Raw genomic sequence first — 21,654 nt, 5'->3', positions numbered from 1 at the left:
CTTTGATATGGAACTGTGACCTGGAACAGGTAAGTTGTTTCCGGACGATAGCCTTTCAATGCTTTGGCCTAGGATCATGTAAGTTTATAGTGAGGTTGGTCATGATCAGCAGATGACCTGTATTGATTTTAAATTCAGTAGGTCAAAGGTCTGGACGAAAACTTGAGAACTCTTAGGCCTTTAATCATGAAACAAGATTGGGAGGTTGATCATGCCCAGCAGAAGACCCCTATTGATTTTGAGGTCAAACATCAAGGTCACAGTGACCCTAAACAGTTTAACCAATACAGTAGAACTTTTTTCCCAGATAACTAGATAATGCTTTGCTCTAAGATCACATTTGATACAGAGTTTACTTATGATTGATAAATGACCCATAATTATTATGCCCCCCTTTGAAGAAGGAGGGGTATATTGTTTTGCAGATGTCGGTCGGTAGGTCGGTCGGTCTGTCGGTCGGAATGTAGACCAATCCGTTTCCGGATGATAACTCAAGAGCGCTTGGGCCTAGGATCATGAAAGTTGATAGGGAGGTTGGTCATCACTAGCAGATGACCCCTATTAATTTTGAGGTCTGTATGTCAAAGGTCAAGGTCACAGTGACCCTGAATAGTAAAACGGTTTCCGGATGATAACTCAAGAACACTTGGGCCTAGGATCATGAAAGTTGATAGGGAGGTTGGTAATGACCAGCAGATGACCCCTATTGATTTTGAGGTCAGTGTATTAAAGGTCAAGGTCACAGTGACCCTGAACAGTAAAACGGTTTCCGGATGTTAACTCAAGAACGCTTAGGCCTAGGGTCACGAAAGTTGATAGGGAGGTTGGTCATGACCAGCAGATGACCCCTATTGATTTTGAGGTCAGTATGTCAAAGGTCAAGGTCACAGTGACCAGGAACAGTAAAATGGTTTCCAGGCAATAACTCTAGAACGCTTTGGCCTAGTGTCAGGAAAATTGATAGTTAGGTTGGCCATGACCAGCAGATAACCCCTATTGATTTTGAGGTCATTAGGTCAAAGGTCAAGGTCACATTGGCCAGGAACAGTTAAAATGGTTGCTGATCTTCTTGTCCAAAACCATAGTGCCTAGAGCTTTGATATTTGGTATGTAGCAAAATCTAGTGGTCCTCTACCAAGATTGTTCAGATTATTTCCCTGGGGTCAAATATGGCCCCACCCCGGGGGTCACATGGTTTATATAGACTTATATAGGAAAAAACTTTGAAGAACCTCTTGTCCAAAACCACAGGGCCTAGGGCTTTGATATTTTGTATATGACATCATCTAGTGGTCCTCTACTAAGATTGTTCAAATTATTCCCCTAGGGTCAAATATAACTCCGCCCTGGGGGTCACATGGTTTACATAGACTTATATAGGGAAAAACTTTGAAAATCTTCTTGTCCAAACCACAAAGACTATGGCTTTGATATTTTGTAATGTAGCATCATTTAGTGGTTCTCTACCAAGTTTGTTCAAATTATCCCTCTAGGGTCAAATATGGCCCCGCCCCAGGGGTCATATGGTTCATATAGACTTATATAGGGAAAAACTTAGAACCTTCATGTCCATAACTTACATCATTCAAATGTGGACCACATGTATAGTTTTGAGTGGCAAGATGAACCTTGACATGAGTTGACCTTGTTTTTGACCTAGTGACCTACTTTCACATTTCTGTAGCTACAGCCTTCAAATTTGGACCACATGCATAGGTTTGTGTACCAAAAAAAACTTTGACCTTGTTATTGACCTAGTGACCTACTTTCACATTTTTGAAGGTACAGGCTTCAAGTTTGGACCACATGCATAGTTTTTTGTTCCAAAATAAAATTTGATCTTGATTTTGGCCTAGTGACCTACTTTCACATTTCTGTAGCTACAGCCTTCAAATTTGGACCACATGCATAGGTTTGTGTAACGAAAAAAACTTTGACCTTGTTATTGACCTAGTGACCTACTTTAACATTTTTGAAGGTACAGGCTTCAAATGTGGACCACTTGCATAGTTTTGTGTTCTGAAATAAAATTTGACCTTGATTTTGACCAAGTGACCTACTTTCACATTTCTCAAGCTACAGCCTTTAAATTTGAACCCCATGCATAGTTTTGTGTACCGAAATGAACTTTGATCTTGAGATTGACATAGTGACCTACTTTCACATTTCTGAAGCTACAGGCTTCAAATTTGGACCGCGTGCATATTTTTGTGTTCTGAATTGAAATTTGGCATTGATTTTTACCTATTACCTACTTTCACATTTCTCAAGCTGCAGCCTTCATATTTGAAGCACATGCATAGTTCTGTCTACCGAAATGAACTTTGACCTTGACATTGATCTAGTGACCTGCTTTCACATTTCGCAAGCCACAGCTTTCAAATTTAGACCACATACACATTGTTTTGTACTGAAATGAAATTTGACATTGATTTTGACCTTGAGCTAGTCTTGAAATTTGAAACATTCAAAAATGTCTCGGTGGATGGCACCAAGATCACTCTGTAATCTCTTGTTAGGTTAATAGGTTAAAGGTCAAGGTCAGATTAAACCAGACTGGTAGAACTTTTGTTTACAGTGAGCATATAATTTCTGTTCCTTGTGCAATTACTGAATGCATCAAGGGGGGCATTTCGTGTTTGACGAGCTCTTGTTGATTTGAGGTCACTCTGTCAAACGTCCAGTGCACAGTGACCAAATAATTTCTGTTCCTTATGTAATTATTGAATGCATGAAGGCAGTGGGGTGGGGGTGAGGGAGACATTTCGTGTTCTACGAGCTCTTGTTAACCTAAAATTGCCAGCATCGGAAATATATTGAAACAATGAATTTTAAATTGTCCAGGGTTTCTAATATAGTGTTAAATTATTCAATAATGCCTAAATTTTGTGTATACATTGCTAAGAATATCGAACTGCCACCACATATTACAGTAATGTTCAGGTAATGGATGAATGTCAAAGAAGGTGCACAGCGGACATCACTTGGCTTTGTGAATGTTTAACAGTCCTCTATATGTGAAGTTGAAAGCTGCTTTTGTATCCATTTTAACTCCTGTTCAAGGAAAATAAAGTAAAAAACCATTTATTTAAACAATAAAAGAAATCTGACACTTAACTATGGAAAAGGTGCACAGGGGACATTTTTGCGTGTAAAAATCATACTGTGTCTTCAAAGCTGAAAGGATAAAGATCTTAGAAAAACATTAGGACTTAAGAAAAGTAATAGAAGAAATGTAATGGGGTTATGAAATTGTAGTGTTCAACATTTAAATTTAGTGTTTTTTAACTATTTTTGTGAAGGTGGTTCCGTCACAAAATGTGAACTATTGGTAGAATAAGTAGTACATGTACATGTAGTTTATGAAAAAAATATTTTCCTTTAGTTGTGCAGAGTTTAAGTTACAAAAATTCAGATCTGTAACACTAAAGCTTGGTTTGAAAAATAAAACACAGCTTTCATTTGAAATGTCACACTTTTTTGGGTGCACAGGGGGGCAAAATTAGCAAAACAATTTAATATAACTTTAGAACTGCTTGATCTGAAATTGCACACATTTATTGACTACATTGATTTTGATATAATTTGCCTCAATACACTTTCTAAAACTGAACTGAATCAAAGTAAGGTGAGAGAGAAGAAAAAGCTTCATTATTTTGAAAACCACCCATATGCCAAGTCGGTGGTCGAGAGCACACATTGAGATAAAAGGCCAGAATTACAACATTTTACCTTCCCTGTATCAAAGCTATGCCTTGAGGTGTTCAGTGAGAGGTCCATTTATTTTCTCCTGTGACGTACAGCATTATTTGGACTTTTTCTCTTTAAAAACTGCCTACATGACTTCAGGTCTTTCAAAACTCTTGAATGTTTGTAGTTTAAAGGATATTTGTCTCTAATTTTTGCTTAATCTTTTTGAATTTCTAGACTTATGTCTATCCCTCAATTAGTCTGAATATGATCCATGTTCATACAATTAAATAACAGTTGCCTATTGTTTGTCTTCCAGGAAATGACAAGGCCTAGAATAATGCACCCATTTCTTCTTCCGTTATTATCCATTGTTGATAGACTTGAAAGGTAAGCTGGATCAAATAAATAATTCCCAGCAGAATTAAAGAAATTGTTTATTTTTTTAGCTCACCTGTCACAAAGTGACAAGATGAGCTTTTGTGATCGCGCAGCGTCCATTGTCCGTCCGTCAGTCCGTCCTTGTGTGCGTGTGTCTGTGCGTAAACATTTTTCATGGGGTCTTTATGAAAATTGGTCAGAATGTTCACCTTGATGATATCTAGGTCAAGTTCGAAACTGGTTCATGTGCTGTCAAAAACTAGGTCAATAGTACTAAAAATAGAAAAACCTTGTGACCTCTCTAGAGGCCATATATTTCACAAGATCTTCATGAAAATTGGTCAGATTGTTCACCTTGATGATATCTAGGTCAAGTTCGAATTTGGGTCACATGCCTTCAAAAACTAGGTAAGTAGGTCAAATAATAGAAAAACATTGTGACCTCTCTAAAGGCCATATTTTTCATGGGATCTGTATGAAAGTTGGTCTGAATGTTCATCTTGATGATATCTAGGTCAAGTTCGAAACTGGGTCATGTGCGGTCAAAAACGAGGTCAGTAGGTCTAAAAATAGAAAAACATTGTGACCTCCCTAGAGGCCATACTTGTGAATGGATCTCCATAAAAATTGGTCAGAATGTTCATCTTGATGATATCTAGGTCAGTTCGAAAGTGGGTCACATGCCATCAAAAAGTAGGTCAGTAGGTCAAATAATGAAAAAAACGTTGTGACCTCTCTAGAGGCCATATTTTTCATGGGATCTGTATGAAAGTTGGTCTGAATGTTTATCTTGATGATATATAGCTCAGTAAGTAGGTCTTAAAATAGAAAAACCTTGTGATCTCTCTAGAGGCCATACCCTTGAATGGATCTTCATGAAAATTGGTCAGAATGTTCACCTTGATGATATCTAGGTCAGGTTTGAAACTGGGTCACATGCCATCAAATACTAGGTCAGTAGGTCAAATAATAAAAAAAACCTTGTGACCTCTCTAGAGGCCATACTTTTCATGGGATCTGTATGAAAGTTGGTCTGAATGTTCACCTTGATGATATCTAGGTCAAATTTGAAACTGGGTCAACTGCGGTCAAAAACTAGCTCAGTAGGTCTAAAATAAGAAAAATCTTTTGACCTCTTTAGAGGCCATATTTTTCAATGGATCTTCATGAAAATTGGTCTGAATGTTCACCTTGATGATATCTAGGTCAGTTTCGAAACTGGGTCATGTGCGGTCAAAAACTAGGCCAGTAGGTATAAAAATAAAAAAACCTTGTGATTCTCTAGAGGCCATATTTTTCATGAGATCTTCATGAAAATTAGTGAGAATGTTCACCTTGATGATATCTAGATAAAGTTCAAAACAGGGTCACGTACTTTCGAAAACTAGGTCAATAGGTCAAATAATAGAAAAACCTTTTGACCTCTCTAGAGGCCATATTTTTCAATGGATCTTCATGAAAATTGGTCAGAAGTTTTATCTTGATAATATCTAGGTCAAGTTCAAAACTGGGTGACATGAGCTAAAAAACTAGGTCACTATGTCAAATAATAGAAAAAACGACATCATACTCAAAACTGGGTCATGTGGGAACAGGTGAGCAATTCAGGACCATCATGGTCCTCTTGTTTAGCTCACCAGAGCACAAAGTGCTCAAGGTGAGCTGTTGTGAACCGTCATTGTCCGGAGACCATCATGTGTCGTCCGTTGTCTGTCAACATTTGCCTTGTGAACACTCTAGAGGCCACATCTGTTACCCGATCTTTATGAAACTTGGTCAGAATGTTAGTCTTAATGATCTTTAGGTCAGGCAAGAAAATGGGTGATGTGGGGTCAAAAACTAGGCCAGTAGGCCAGATCAAAGGAAAAGCTTGTGAACTCTTTAGAGATCACAGTTGCAACCCAATATTTATGAATCTTTGTCAGAATGATTGTCTTGATGATTTCTAGGTCAAGTTGAAATCTTGGTCATGTGAGGTCAAAAACTTGGTCACTTGGTCAGATCAAATGAAAAGCTTGTGAACACTTTTTGACTCAATCATTATGAAACTTGGTCAGAATATTTGTCTTGATGATTCTAGGTCAAGTTTGAAACTGAGTCATGTGGGGTCAAAAACTAGGTCACTAGGCCAGATCAAAAGAAAAGCTTTTGAACACTCTAGAGACCACAATTTAAAACTTGTGAGAAGTACTCAGAATGTTTGTCTTGATACTCAATAGGTCATGTTTGAATCTGGGTGATGTGGGGTAAATAAAACTAGGTCACTAGTCCAGATCAAAGGAAAAGCTTTTGAACACTTTAGAGACCACAATTTAAAACTTGTGAGAAGTAATCAGAATGTTTGTCTTGATACTCAATAGGTCATGTTTGAATCTGGGTGATGTGGGGTAAATAAAACTAGGTCACACAGTCAAATCAAAGGAAAAGGTTGTGAACACTCTAGAGGCAACAGTTGTAACCCCTTTATGATTTTGTTTTGGCCAGAATGTTTATTTTGATGATTTATAGGTCAGATTCAAAACTGGGTCGTATGGGGTAAAAAAATTAGGTCAGTAGGCCAGATCAAACGAAAAACTTGTAAACACTCTAGAGGCCCCAGTTGTGACACAATCGTTATGAATTTTGGTCAGAATATTTGTCTTGATGATCTCTAGGTCATATATGAATGTGTGTCATGTGGGATTAAAATTTAGGTCAGTAGGCCAGATAAAGGGTAAAGCTTGTGAACACTCTTAGAGGCCACAATTTTGACTTAATCTTTATGAAACTTGGTCAGAATGTTCGTACTGATGATTTGGGTCAATTCTAGGTCACATGGTCAAATCAAAGAAAAAGTTTTTGAACACTCTTAAGCCAACAGTTGGGACTCAATCTATATGAAATTTGGTCAGAATGTTTGTCTTGATGATCTTTTGGTTAAATTCGAAATTGGGTGATGTGGGGTCAAAAAGTAGGTCAGCAGGCCTCACTATGGTGAGCAATAAAGGGCCATCATGGCCTTCTTGTTTGAAATAGCACATCACTTTGATGAAAAGATTAAATGAAAATCACAGTTATTTAGTAATTGAGCAAAGAAAATGTTTTCATTAAGTAGATCTCCTTTATTGTCAGAAAAATTAAGAGATTTCACTCTTTGTTTAATGCAACTTTTAGATCTGTTTAGTTTCATAGGTATTTGGCTGAAGTTCATTATTAAGACATTATTCACAGGATCTATACTTGTTTTAATATCTTTTGAAATTCAAGTGTACATTTTTGGCTCTACAAAGTATATGGAGAACTATTCTACTTGCCGTTGTGTTGGCATCGGTGTCGGCATCCTTCCGCATCCACATCTTGGCTAAAGTTTTGATGCACTTTCTCTTTTTGTCGAGCCCTCTTGCGGAAGCGAAGACATAGTTGTCCAAATGTCTGTTCGGTGTATGTGCGTGCCTGCGTGGGTGCGCGCGTGTGCCTCCGTCCGTCCGTCAGGATTTGTTTGTCCGGACCATAACTTTGACATGCATGGAGCAATCTCGTTTATATTTGGTATGAATGTTAACCTCAGTGAGACGGAGTGTCATGCGCAAACCCCAGGTTCCTATTTCAAAGGTCAAGGTCACACTTAAGGTCAATGGTCAAATTTAAAAATGACTTTGTCCGGAGCATTTCTTCTTCATGCATGGAGGGATTTTTATGTAACTTGGCAAAATTGTTCACCATCATGAGACGGAGTGTCATGCGCAAGAACGAGATCTCTAGATCTAAGGTCAAGGTCACACTTAGAGGTCAAAGGATACAAGAATGACAACTTTGTCTGGAGCATTTCTTCTTCATGCATGGAGGGATTTTGATGTAACTTGGCACAAATGTTCACCACCATGAGACGGAGTGTCATGCACAAGAACCAGGTCCCTAGGTCTAAGGTCAAGGTCACACTTAGAGGTCAAATGTCAGATACAAGAATGACTTTGTCTGGAGCATTTCTTTTTGATGCATAGAGGGATTTTGATGTAACTTGGCACAATTGTTCTTCATCATGCAACGGAGTGTCATGCTCAAGATCCAAGAATTACTTCCCTTTGTTGTTACTATAAATAGCTTGTATTTGTAACTTTTTTATTACTGGTCTCAGGGAAAAATCAAGACCACTTTTCTGTAGTACAACATGCATGTTACATCGAATTTTCAGGTGTATTTTGACCTATCTCTACTTGTGTGGATTTTTGTGTGGACTTAGAATTTTTTTTATTTTTTTTTTAATTTTTAAAAAAAATTTCCTTTTTAGATTCACGTTCCTTTGTTGTTACTTTAAATAACTTATATTGTAACTTTTTGCAATCTCTTTTTTATTTGGCATAAATGTTTGCCTCAATGAGACAAGGAGTATCATGTTCAGCTCCCAGTCCTTTCGACAGCTGGCGGGCTCGACATATTGCCCGTGGGCATCTAGTTTATGAAAGCCCACCCGCTTAGCTCAGTAGGGAGAGTGTTGGTCTACAGATCGCGGGGTCGCTAGTTCGATCCCCGGGCGGGGCGTGTGTTTTCTGTGACGATTTGATAAAAGACGTTGTGTCTTAAATCATTCATCCTCCACCTCTGATAATTCATGTGGGGAAGTTGGCAGTTACTTGCGGCGAACAGGTTTGTACTGGTACAGAATCCAGAAACACTGGTTTGGTTGACTGCCCGCCGTTACATGACTGAAATACTGTTGGAAAATGGCGTTAAACCCAAAACAAAATAAAACAAAACTTTTTTATGACCCTCTTCAAGGAAGGAGGGGTATATTGTTTTGTAGATGTCCGTCAGTCTGTGAAACTTAACAGGGAAGCAGGTCATGACAAGCAGATGACCCATTTAGATTTTGAGATCAGAACGTCACAGGACAAAGTCACAGTGACCAAGAACAGTTCCGGTTTCCGGTTGATAACTTAAGAACGGTTAGGCCAAGGATCATGCAAGTTGATAAGAAGGATGGTCATGACCAGCAGTTGACCCCTATTGATTTTAAGATCAGTAGGTTAAATTATTTCAGGATGATAACTTTAGAAGACTTTGGCCTAGGATCAAGAAACAAAATAGGGAGGTTTATCATGACTAGCATATGACACCTGTTGATGTTGAAATCAGTAGGTCAAAGATCAAGGTCACTGTGACCAGAACAGTTACGGTGTCTGGATGATAAATAAGAATGCTTGGGTCTAGGATCATGAAAGTTGATATGAAGGTTGGTCATGAGCAGCAAATAACCCTATTGATTTTGAGATCAGTAGGTCAAAGGTTAAGGTCACAGTGACCCGGAATGGGTAAAAGGTTTCTGGTTGACAACTTAAGAACACTTAGGACTAGGTTCAGGAAAGTTGATAGGGAGGTTGGTCATGACCAGCAGATGACCCCTATTGATTTTGAGTTCAGTAGGTCTAGGGTTAAGGTCACACTCGGAAAAGTTTAAATTTTCTGGTTGACAACTCGAGAACACTTGGTCCTAGGATCAGGGAAGTTGATAGGGAGGTTGGTCATGACCAGCACATGACCCCTATTGATTTTTAGATCAGTAAGTTAAAGGTCAAGGTCATAGTGACCCGGAACAGTTAAACCGTTTCCGGACGATAACTTGGGAAAGGTTAGGCCTAGGATCGCGAAACTAAATAGCGAGGTGATCATCACCAGCAGATGACCCCTATTGATTTTTAGGTCAGTAGGTCAAAAGTTTTGGTCACATGGACCCAGAACAGAAGATCTTTTTGGCAAATACTAAAAGAAGGCTTTGGGCTAAAATGAATTTTAATACTGAGGTCACAAATGATTGGTAAATGACCCATAATTATTGATTTGAGGTCAGTATGCCAAACGTCCAATGCACAGTGACCAAATAATGTCTGTTCCTTGTGCAGTTACTGAATACATCAAGGGGTGGGGGTGGAGGGGGCATTTCGTGTTCATCATCATCACCCACATCATCTGGCACAAGGGCCATAACTCTAGAACTATATTTCTAGAATTATCCCCCTTTTTACATAGAATTTCAGGTTAATGTTTTGGTGCACTTTCACTCTATCTCAGTTATTATGGTTGAGCCCACTTGTGGAAGCGAAGACCTATTCGTCCAAATGACTGTTAAGTGTATGTGCATACGTTCCTCCATGTGTGCCTGCGTCCAGATTTGTTTGTCCGTACCATAACTTTGACATGCATGGAGCAATCTTGTTTATATTTGGCATGAATGTAAACCTTAGTGATACTGAGTGTCATGCACAAACCACAGGTTCCTATCTCAAAGGTCAATGTAAGACTTAGATGTCAAAGGTCAAATTCAATAATGACTGTCCGAAGCATTTCTTCTTCATGCATGGAATGATTTTGATGTAACTTGGCACAGTAGTTCACCATCATGAGATGGAGTGCATTAATGCACAAGAACCAGGTCCCTAGGTCTAAGGTCAGTGTCATAGTTGGAGGTCTAAGGATACAAGAAAGACAACTGTCCAGTGCATTTCTAAAAGGAAAGGTCACAGTGGCCAGAACATGGAAATACATTCCCGGTCAATAGCTTGAGAACTATTTGACCTAGAACCTTCAAACTTTAAAGTGTGATTGGACTTACAGATTAGATGACCCCTAATGTTTTTTTTTGGTCTTTCCGTCAAAGGTCAAGGTCACAAGGGGCTGAACATAGAAAACTTTCCAATCAATAATTTGAGAACCACTTGACCCAGAATATTGAAACATAACAGGATGATTGGACATGCAGAGTAGATGACTCCTTTTGATTTTGGGGTCACTCTGTTAAAGCTTAAGGTCACAGGGGCCTGAACATGGAAAACTATTTCTGATCAATAACTTAAGAACCACTTGACCCAGAATGTTGAAACTTCATAGGATGATTGGACAGGCAAAGTAGATGACCCCTATTGATTAAGGAGTCACTCTATTATAGGTCAAGGTCACAGCTGACAGAACATGGAAATCATTTCTGATGAATAACTTGCGAACAATTTGACTAAGAACCTTCAAACTTCATAATGTGATAGGACTTACAGAGTAGATGACCCCTATTGTTTTGGGGATCACTCCATTGAAGGTCAAGGCCACAGAGGGCTGAATGTAGAAAACTCTTTCTAATCAATAACTTGAGAACCACTAGGCCCAAAATGTTGAAACTTAGTGGTATGATTGGACATGTCAAGTAGATGATCCCTTTTGCAGCCAACCCTTGCAGTGTCTCTTTGACTTTTGCTTCTGTCCCCTATTGACTTCTTGCCTATACGACTGTGCACTGGGGGAGAGATGCGCTTTTCTACAAAAGCATCTAGTTTCAACTGATTTCATATAATTTTGTTTCATGAAAATAGTTTGTTCTTCTTGTCATAGAAATTAAAAGTGTGCCTCAGTACAGAAAATCTTTTGATTTCCCGATTTCAGGTCTTTATTTTGGTGCTATAGGTGAATAATAATGCATGTACAAAATGAAGCATACTTGCTATGGCAGTGTTTTTTTCATTTTATAAGTTCTCTTTGTATCCAGCCTTCCTTGTACAAGTATGTACATGCATTTTCAAACTAATTTTCTTTTCAATAAGAAACTCAGAAGTTTGGTTTGTCTCTCCACTCTGCAAAAATGGTGATCTTCATGCTGCTATTCAGGACAATGTAATAACTAAGGAGATGACATTAGTGAAGATTCTCCTCCATATTGCATTGGCCATCCAGTACATCCACACTGCAGTGCCAAACGTCAGGTAATGCATTTAATATGAAAACTTTTGTTGTTTTGTTTATTGTATACTAGTACTTTGTGTTAAGAGCAATATTGGAGTTACTAATATCATTCTGGTCAATCTGTCTGCATGTTCGTCAGTCCATCTATAATTCATGTTCGATATTTCTAATCTGCTTGGAAGATATTCATCAAACTGGCATGATAAATTGTCTGTCCAGAAACAGTTTATTATTTTTACATTTACACAATTGAAGGGATTATGTAACGTATATCAGTAAGAGGTCAAACTGTTGGTCAACGGTAATAGAAAACACAGTTAACAAATAATGTCTTGAATTTGGAATGACAATGAAAGTTGATATGTAGGTAGCTTGCATAGAGACCAAAGTTTTAGATTGCATATATGGTTGCTAGTTTCAAGGTTTATATAAAGAAAAAAAAAAAGATTCAGAAGTAAACAATAGACACAAAATCACATATATACAGACACTTATTTGAACAATAGTTGACACATTTATGATGCTTCTTTTCAAAGAATGTAGGGTATATTGTTTTGCAGATGTCGATCGGTATGTCGGTTGGTCGGTATATACCGAAGACCATTCAGTTTTTTGATGATAAGTCAAGAATGCTTAGGCCTAGGATCAAGGTCAAAGTCACAGTGACCCGGAACAGTTAAACCGTTTCCAGATGATAACTTGAGAATGATAGGGTGGTCCCTATTGATTTTGAGGTCAGTAGGTCAAAGGTCAAAGTCATAGTGACCTGAAACTGTTAAATGGTTTCTGGAAGATATCTTAAGAATGCTTTGGCAGGATCATACCCAATAACTTAAGAACACTTGGACCTAGAAAATAGGGAGGTTGATCAGGACCAGCAGATGACTATTACTGATTTTGAGGGCAGTAGGTCAAAGGTCAAGGTCACATTGACCCGGAAAAGTAGAACTTGTTTTGGCCTGCCCGCTTAGCTCAGTAGGTAGAGTGTTGGTCTACGGATCGTGGGGTTGTGAGAATCCTGGTGCTGGGCGTATGTTCTCTGTGACTATTTGATAAGTGACATTGTGTCTGAAATCATTAGTCCTCCACCTCTGATTCATGAGGGGAAGTTGGCAGTTACTTGCGCAGAACAGGTTTGTACTGGTACAGGATCCAGGAACACCGGTTAGGTTAATTGCCCACCATTTCATGACTGAAAAACTGTTGAAAAATGGCATTAAACCCAAAACAAACAAACAAAGAACTTGTTTTACAAAATAACTAGGAAATGCTTTGGTCTAAGATCACATTTGAGATGGAGTTTACTTATGACTGGTAAATGACCCACATTGATTTGAGGACAGTACATCAATAGAACAGTGCACAGTGACCAAATAATTTCTGTTCCTTGTGCAATTACTGAATGCATCAAGCAGGGCATTTCATGTTCGACGAGCTCTTCTTTCTCGTTTGAAGTGTTACATTTGTTTCAGATTTGTTGCTGTCAGTTTTTCTTCAGCTTGTGGGTAGCCCTTGAAAAAAGTTCAAAAACCTGGTTTTCTCTGAATTTCCATGTTTTTATGCCCCCGGCATCTACTGATGCGGGTGGCATATAGTGATCGTCCTGTCCGTCCCTCTGTTCATTCGTCCGACTGTCCGTACAAGGTTAACCAAATGGGACCATTTCGTCTAGCATCAATACCCCTTGCTAGAATGACTTGATACTAATGCAGATGTAACCTGTGAACATTCCTCATCTTCAAACATCACCTGACCTCAGTTTGACCTTGATCTTGACTTCATTTTGGACTTAGGTTGCTTTATATGGGCCATCTCTTGGTTAACCAAATGGGACCATTTCGTCTAGCATTAATACCGCTTACAAGAATGAATTGATACTAATACAGATGTAACCTGTGACCATTCCTCATCTTCAGACATTACCTGACCTCAGTTTGACCTTGACCTTGTTTTGGACTTAGGTTTCTTTGTATCGACAAGGAAGCCATTGGGGCATCAAGCATTTATTGAATGCAGCTCCTTGTTAGCTCACCTGTCACAAAGTGACAGGGTGAGCTTTTGTGATCGTGCGGTGTCCGTCGTCCGTCGTCTGTCCGTCCGTAAACTTTTTGCTTGTGACCACCCTAGAGGTCACATTTTTCATGGGATCTTTATGAAAGTTGGTCAGAATGTTCATCTTGATGATATCTAGGTCAGGTTCGAAACTGGGTCACGTGCCTTCAAAAACTAGGTCAGTAGGTCTAAAAATAGAAAAACCTTGTGACCTCTCTAGAGGCCATATATTTCACAAGATCTTCATGAAAATTGGTCAGAATGTTCACCTTGATGATATTTAGGTCAAGTTCGAAACTGGGTCACGTGCCATCAAAAACTAGGTCAGTAGTTCTAAAAATAGAAAAACCTTGTGACCTCTCTAGAGGCCATATATTTCATAAGATCTTCATGAAAGTTGGTCAGAACGTTCACCTTGATGATATCTAGGTCAAGTTTGAAAGTGGGTCACGTGCCATCAAAAACTAGGTCAGTAGGTCAAATAATAGAAAAACCTTGTGACCTCTCTAAAGGCCATATTTTTCATGGGATCTGTATGAAAGTTAGTCTGAATGTTCATCTTGATGATATCTAGGTAAAGTTCGAAACTGGGTCACGTATGGTCAAAAACTAGGTCAGTAGGTCTAAAAATAGAAAAACCTTGTGACCTCTCTAGAGGCCATATATTTCATGAGATCTTCATGAAAATTGGTCAGAATGTTCACCTTGATAATATCTAGGTCAAGTTCGAAAGTGGGTCACGTGCCGTCAAAAACTAGGTCAGTAGGTCAAATAATAGAAAAACCTTGTGAGGCCATATTTTGCATGGGAACTGTATGAAAGTTGGTCTGAATGTTCATCTTGATGATATCTATGTCAAGTTTGAAAGTGGGTCATGTGCCTTCAAAAAGTAGGTCAGTAGGTCACATAATGAAAAAACGTTGTGACCTCTCTAGAGGCCATATTTTTCATGGGATCTGTATGAAAGTTGGTCTGAATGTTTTTCTTGATGATATATAGGTAAGTTTGAAACTGGGTCACGTGCCTTAAAAAACTAGGTCAGTAGGTCAAATAATAAAAAAACCTTGTGACCTCTCTTGAGGCCATATTTTTCATGGGATCTGTATGAAAGTTGGTCTGAATGTTCATCTTGATGATATCTAGGTCAAGTTTGAAACTGGGTCAGCTGCGGTCAAAAACTAGGTCAGTAGGTCTAAAATAATTAAAATCTTTTGACCCCTCTAGAGGCCATATTTTTCAATGGATCTTCATGAAAATTGATCTGAATGTTCACCTTGATGATATCTAGGTCAGTTTTGAAACTGGGTCACGTGCGATCAAAAACTAGGTCAGTAGGTATAAAAATAGAAAAACCTTGTGACCTCTCTAGAGGCCATATTTTTCATGAGATCTTCATGAAAATTAGTGAGAATGTTCACCTTGATGATATCTAGATCAAGTTCAAAACAGGGTCACATACCTTCGAAAACTAGGTCCATAGGTCAAATAATAGAAAAACCTTGTGACCTCTCTAGAGACCATATTTTTCAATGGATCTTCATGAAAATTGGTCAGAACTTTTATCTTGATAATATCTAGGTCAAGTTCAAAACTGGGTCACATGAGCTCAAAAACTAGGTCACTATGTCAAATAATAGAAAAAACGACGTCATACTCAAAACTGGGTCATGTGGGAAGAGGTGAGCGATTCAGGACCATCATGGTCCTCTTGTTTTACTCTATTTTTAGCTTGACTGCTATTTGCACTGATATTGGCGACCGGTGTTCACAGTTTGGTTTAAGTTTTGATGCAGTTTCAGTTTATCTCATGTATGTCTTGATAGATTTGTGTCAAACTTAGAATAGTTGTATCTCATCATCACCCACATCATTTGGCATATGAGCCATAACTCTCTTATCAGTATTTCATGAAGAATGCTTCTTTTGCGTCTTACCTGAAATTTGTTGCAGATGAGCTATTAAGTATAGACCATCTTTAACATTTAAACTGAAACAGTTTTCTTTTGAAACTATTGTCAAGAATTTCACCAGGCTTTGCCTATAGCTCTGTCAAATCCTTCTCCCGAATTAGGTTAATAACTTGTCACTAAATGATGCATGGTTTATACCCAGTGAAATAGTAGATACTATTTATACCAATTATTGTATTTCATTCATAAAGCCAGACTTAACTTTATTCATGCAAATCATGCAGTTTTTAGCTCACCTGTCACAAAGTGACAAGGTGAGCTTTTGTGATCGTGTGGCCTCCGTCGTCCGTCCATCCGTCCGTAAACCTTTGCTTGTGACCACTCTAGAGGTCACATTTTTCATGGGATCTTTAAGAAAGTTGGTCAGAATGTTTACCTTGATGATATCTAGGTCAAGTTCGAAATTGGGTCACGTGCGGTCCAAAAATAGGTGAGTAGGTCTAAAAATAGAGAAATCTTGTGACCTCTCTAGAGGCCATATTTTTCAATGGATCTTCATGAAAAGTGGTCAGAATGTTCATCTTGATGATATCTAGGTCAGGTTTGAAACTGGGTCATGTGCCATCAAAAACTAGGTCAGTAGGTCTAAAAATAGAAAAACCTTGTGACATCTCTAGAGGCCATATTTTTCATGGGATCTGCATAAAAATTGGTCTGAATGTTCATGTTGATGATATCTAGGTCAAGTTTGAAACTGGGTCAATTGCGATCAAAAACTAGGTCAGTAGGTCTAAAAATAGAAAAACCTTATGACCTCCTTAGAGGCCATATTTTTCAATGGATCTTCATGAAAATTAATCATTATGTTCATCTAGATATTTTCTAGGTCAAGTTTGGAACTGGGTCATGTGCGATCAAAAACTAGGTCAGTAGGTCTAAAAATAGAAAAACTTTATGACCTCTCTAGAATCCATACTTTTCAATCGACCTTCATGAAAATTGGTCAGAATGTTCACTTTGATGATATCTAGGTCAGATGATTTGAAACTGGGTCAACTGTGGTCAAAAACTAGGTCAGTAGGTCTAAAGATAGAAAAACCCCCTCCAACCCTCATATCTACAAAGTTATATTGTTTTTCCTTCAGATTAAGATTTTTAGCTCGACTATTCAAAGAATAAGTAGAGCTATCCTACTCACCACGGCGTCGGTGTCGGCGTCACACTTTGGTTAAGTTTTTCGTACCAGTCCACTTTTTGACAAAGTCTTTTGAGATAAAGCTTCGAAACTTTCAACACTTGTTTACCATCACCTTGGCCAGTTATAGGCAAGAGCACATAACTCTATCAAGGATTTTGGCTGAATTATGGCCCCTTTTGACTTAGAAATCATGGTTAAGTTTTTTGTACCAGTTCATATTTTGACAAAGTCTTTTGAGATAAAGCTTTGAAACTTTCAACACTTGTTTAGCATCACCGTGTCTAGTTATAGGCAAGAGTACATAACTCCATCAAGGATTTTGGCTGAATTATGGCCCCTTTTGACTTTGAAATCTTGGTTAAGTTTTTCGTACCAGTTCATATTTTGACAAAATCTTTTGAGATAAAGCTTTGAAACTTTCAACACATGTTTACCATCACCATGTCCAGTTATAGGCAAGAGCACAAAACTCCGTCAAGGATTTTGGCTGAATTATGGCCCTTTTTGATTTAGAAATCTTGGTTAAGTTTTACGTACCAGTTCATATTTTTGCAAAGTCTTTTGAGATAAAGCTTTGAAACTTTCAACACTTGTTTACCATCACCATGACTAGTTATAGGCAAATGTACATAACTCCATCAAGGATTTTGGCTAAATTATGGCCCCTTTCTACTTAGAAATCTTGGTTAAGTTTTTCGTACCAGTTCATATTTTGTGTAAAGTGTTTGACATATGGCTTTGGAACTTTTATCACTTATTCAGTATAATAGTCTATATCTGTAGGAAAGAGTACATAACTCTGTCATCTATTTTGGCTGAAATAAGGCCCTTTTTGGACTTGGAAATCTGTTCTGTTTTCATACAAGTCCATGTTTTGTCAAAACTATTTGACATATATCTTTTAAACTTTGAACACTTGTTTATCATTATGATTTCCATCTGTAGACAAGAGTACATAACTCTGACAACTATTTTGGTTGAATTATGGCCCTTTTTGGACTTTGAAATTGGTTCACACATTGCCGTTTAGTGCAAGACTTATCGAAATCCACAAATACTGGAACATTATCTAATCTATTTTTTTCTTTTGTCTGAATATCTATGTTAATATTTTGACCCCATTCTTCAGTCAATTCTTTGAATAGTCGAGCGCGCTGTCATCAGACAGCTCTTGTTTTCTGTTTTCTTTGGATATCTTCATTTTTCATTTTAAAGAAAAAAGAACATTATTGTTGTTTTATGTCGACAAAAGAATACCCAGGCCGCACCCCCCCCCCCCCCCAAAAAAAAAAAAATTATAAAAACTCGGCGGGTAATACTTATTTAGCATGAACAGTATCGGACTCGAATAAAAATGAAAAGTAATTTGTAGAAAATTGCCTAATGAAAGTCAGTCTGCCGGTCATTTTGTAAATATTAACAAACAAGCTGCTTACGGGTCTTTCTTTTACAATAGAGACAAAATAATTGTGTAGTAGATGCCAGCTGGCCACTTAATTATTCAACAACTTGTTGAAAAAAACGTCCAAAAACATTGCACATGTTGACAATTATCGGAAAGTATCAAAGATGTAAAAGCATCGTTGATTGGCTGAATACTATACGTCTAGTTTTACGAATAATTTGATTCGCTGTCACAGTTCTTGCAAAAATCTCACAAGTACCTGGAGTAGGATGAGCTTAAATTATGCTACCGGCATGTAATTCAACTCGTCTTGACACATAGCAAATTGTCAGCAGTGTGTAACGCGGTAATTTGCATGTGCGGATCAAAAATAATGTCTGGTTACTTGAATTTCAGCTCTTTATGGACGAACAATGTATTTTCTGTCAGGTTATTTATGCGTGCATTGTACCCGTGGAATTTTAAAACTTGCGTGCAAGTGACTTTTTATGCGTGAATTACGCACATTTTTGCGTGAATGGGAATGCTGTGTACCGGAACAATTGTATCATATGTTTACATTGTTTCTTTATCCCCATATTGTATTCTGAATAATTGGGTGAAGGTTTGGTCTGCTAGGACTATTCAGACCCTTTCAGGGGCTGTTGGAGCTTACCAATAAAATGACTTTCAAATTATTCAAATGGGGGCTCTTAGATCACTTTTAGATTAAGCTGCTTGAGATAAAAATAGATTAAAGTACCATGATTTGGTGGCTTCGTTTCATGAAAAGCTTGATTGATATTCATTTTAAGGTCTTCTCCCAGTGTTGTACAAATAGAGGAACTTGGGGGCCCTTTCAAAGGGGCAGTAGATCTAAAAGAAACAGAACCCCCCACCCCCATCTTATCAATTTCTTGTGGATAAGCTGCATGATGGGTCTTCATCAAATTTAGTGTGTATTACTATTGTATCATCCTCTCCTAAAGTAAGTGTATATCCTTTTGGTAACGAGACGCATAGCCTGCGTTCTAGCCTTCATATATGACCTTTTTGTGTCGCTTGGCCGTAAAACCCAACTCATTCATTCAAGTGACCGAACAGCTAGCTTGCGTTCTAGCCACTGAGTAACAGGACGCCAAGCCTTCCTCTAGGGGAGTTTGAGGCTTCCAGTATTAAATTTGTCAAACTAATGAATTATTATGTCTCCTAGCACACAGTGGTGTGGGAGACATATTGATTTACTCCAGTCTGTGAGTGTGTGTTTGTGTCTGTCTGTCACAAAGCTTGTCTGCAATCTAAGTCGAACATTTCTCATCCAATCTTCACTAAACTTGAACAAAATATGTTTGACCTTAAGACATCGGCCATGTTCATCAACTAGCAAGATCGGCCAAGACACTTCGGAGCATTGTCGATGGCTACTGCTGAACAACATTGTGCACCGACATAGCATTGTAGACCCGTTACTCCCAACATGTGAATACCAATAGCCCACGAACAGTATATAAAGACAAAAAAGACATACTATTTAGATTATTAGGCAGTTGTGGGAGACATGCCATTTTCTCAAATGCACCTCTAGTTTTTGACAAAGTATCTTATTATACATTTCATAGTTAGTTTTCTAGATTATATCTGATAGATATGTGTGATAAAAATCCAGCTGCTAATAGATGAAGTTACTGTGGCTGTTTATAAGAGCGTTCCAATGTTGTTGTTGCGGTATTTGTGCACAAACGATGAACCATGTTTTTAATTATGATTATGACATGTCTGGATTTTGTAAATGTGATCATAAGAATCGTATCCATAATATGTCTACAAGTATTTATCAATATTGTATTGCTGTAGTGACATTTATGTCCATTTGCATAGTGTCCATGCTTTCATTGTAATTCGTTGCTAAATGCAGTTATTAAGCTGTTGAAATTAAGGTTTGAATTTAGTGTAGCATTTGTTTATGGAAACTATTGCTATCCTAGAATTTCAGGTCAGAGCTTTGATGCCATTTCACTCTATCTTTGATATTCAGAACGGATTTGATTCATACATGAAACAGTTGTTTCACATTATCACCCACATTGTTTGACACAATGAATGTTATTCTCTGGCAGACATTTCCCATGGTGTATATTCTCCACGACGATTTGATAAAATACATTGTGTCTGAAATCATTTGTCCTCCACCTCTGATTCATGTGGGGAAGTTGGCAGATACATGTGGAGAACAGGTTAGTACTGGTACAGAATCCAGGAACATTGGTTTGGCACCGTTACATGACTGAAATACTGTTGAAAAACGGTGTTAAACCCAGAACAAACAAACAAAAGTAATTTTCATAGCATATTTATCTGAACAATGAATTTCCCAAAATCACAATAAAATTTTACAAAAGGGTATACAGTTATCCCTGTCCTAAGATAAAATCCTGTCAGTGTACACTTCGTACTTTTAACAACTATAAATGACTTCTGTTACAGGGATGTCATCCTTCGTCAGAACATTTCTAGACTGTGTTGGATGATGCTTTTAATGCTCGCCTAATTGACTTTGGAGTAGCTAGAGAAAAGAATTACCAAACAACGGATGCAAACAATTTCTACCAGTAGTATAATGTTTTAAATAGTTTTTATTGTGTTACAGGGATGTCATCATTCATAAGAACATAACATCTAGTAATGTTGTGTTGGATGATGCTTTTAATGCTCGCCTAATTGACTTTGGATTGGCAAGAGAAAAAGATGATGAAACAACAAATGTAAAAGGAAAAGGATATTATTTACATCCCGATTTTGGAAAACGAGGTGCTACAGAAAGCTGGGATTATTACAATTTTGGAGTCAGTGAGTGATTTAAACATGTTAAAGAAATTAACAGTTTGCATAAATGTAATGCTGGTATCTGGCAAATACAATTAGTATCAGGATAAAATTGCTTTCATTTATACAAAGAAGAATGGTCAAATTTTTTTGCTGATGTTGGCTGATCCGTCTGTCAGTACACCTATATGTCGATAGGTTTAAAACTGGGTCATGTGCCTTCAAAAACTAGGTCATTAGGTCAAATAATAGAAAAAACTTGTGACCTCTCTAGAGGCCATATTTTTCAATGGATCTTCATGAAAATTGGCCAGAATTTTTATCTTGATGATATCTAGGTCAAGTTCAAAACTGGGTCACATGAGGTCAAAAACTAGGTCACTATGTCAAATAAAGAAAAAACGACGTCATACTTAGTTCAAAACTGGGTCATGTGGGGACAGGTGAGCGATTCAGGACCGTCGTGGTCCTCTTGTTTCATCTCTTCATCTTTTTAACTTGCACACAACTTGTAT

General features: G+C 37.9%; 1 protein-coding gene across 2 annotated transcripts in view; it reads left to right on the top strand.

Annotated features, from left to right (window-relative positions):
* LOC128547373 (uncharacterized) overlaps positions 1-21,654 on the top strand; it is a 147,802-nt gene that overhangs the window by 49,678 nt on the left and 76,470 nt on the right. For both annotated transcript variants that reach the window (XM_053519969.1, XM_053519970.1), the window contains exons 10-12: positions 4,010-4,080; positions 11,634-11,792; positions 20,964-21,163. In XM_053519969.1, coding sequence (XP_053375944.1) covers positions 4,010-4,080; positions 11,634-11,792; positions 20,964-21,163 — 430 coding nt within the window. The remainder of the gene's footprint in view (positions 1-4,009; positions 4,081-11,633; positions 11,793-20,963; positions 21,164-21,654) is intronic.

The sequence above is a fragment of the Mercenaria mercenaria genome, chromosome 12 (assembly GCF_021730395.1).
Source record: "Mercenaria mercenaria strain notata chromosome 12, MADL_Memer_1, whole genome shotgun sequence".
Classification (NCBI taxonomy): Eukaryota; Metazoa; Mollusca; class Bivalvia; order Venerida; family Veneridae; genus Mercenaria; species Mercenaria mercenaria.
The sequence above is the reverse complement of the archived record's forward strand: the minus strand, read 5'-3'. Positions and strand labels throughout refer to the sequence as shown.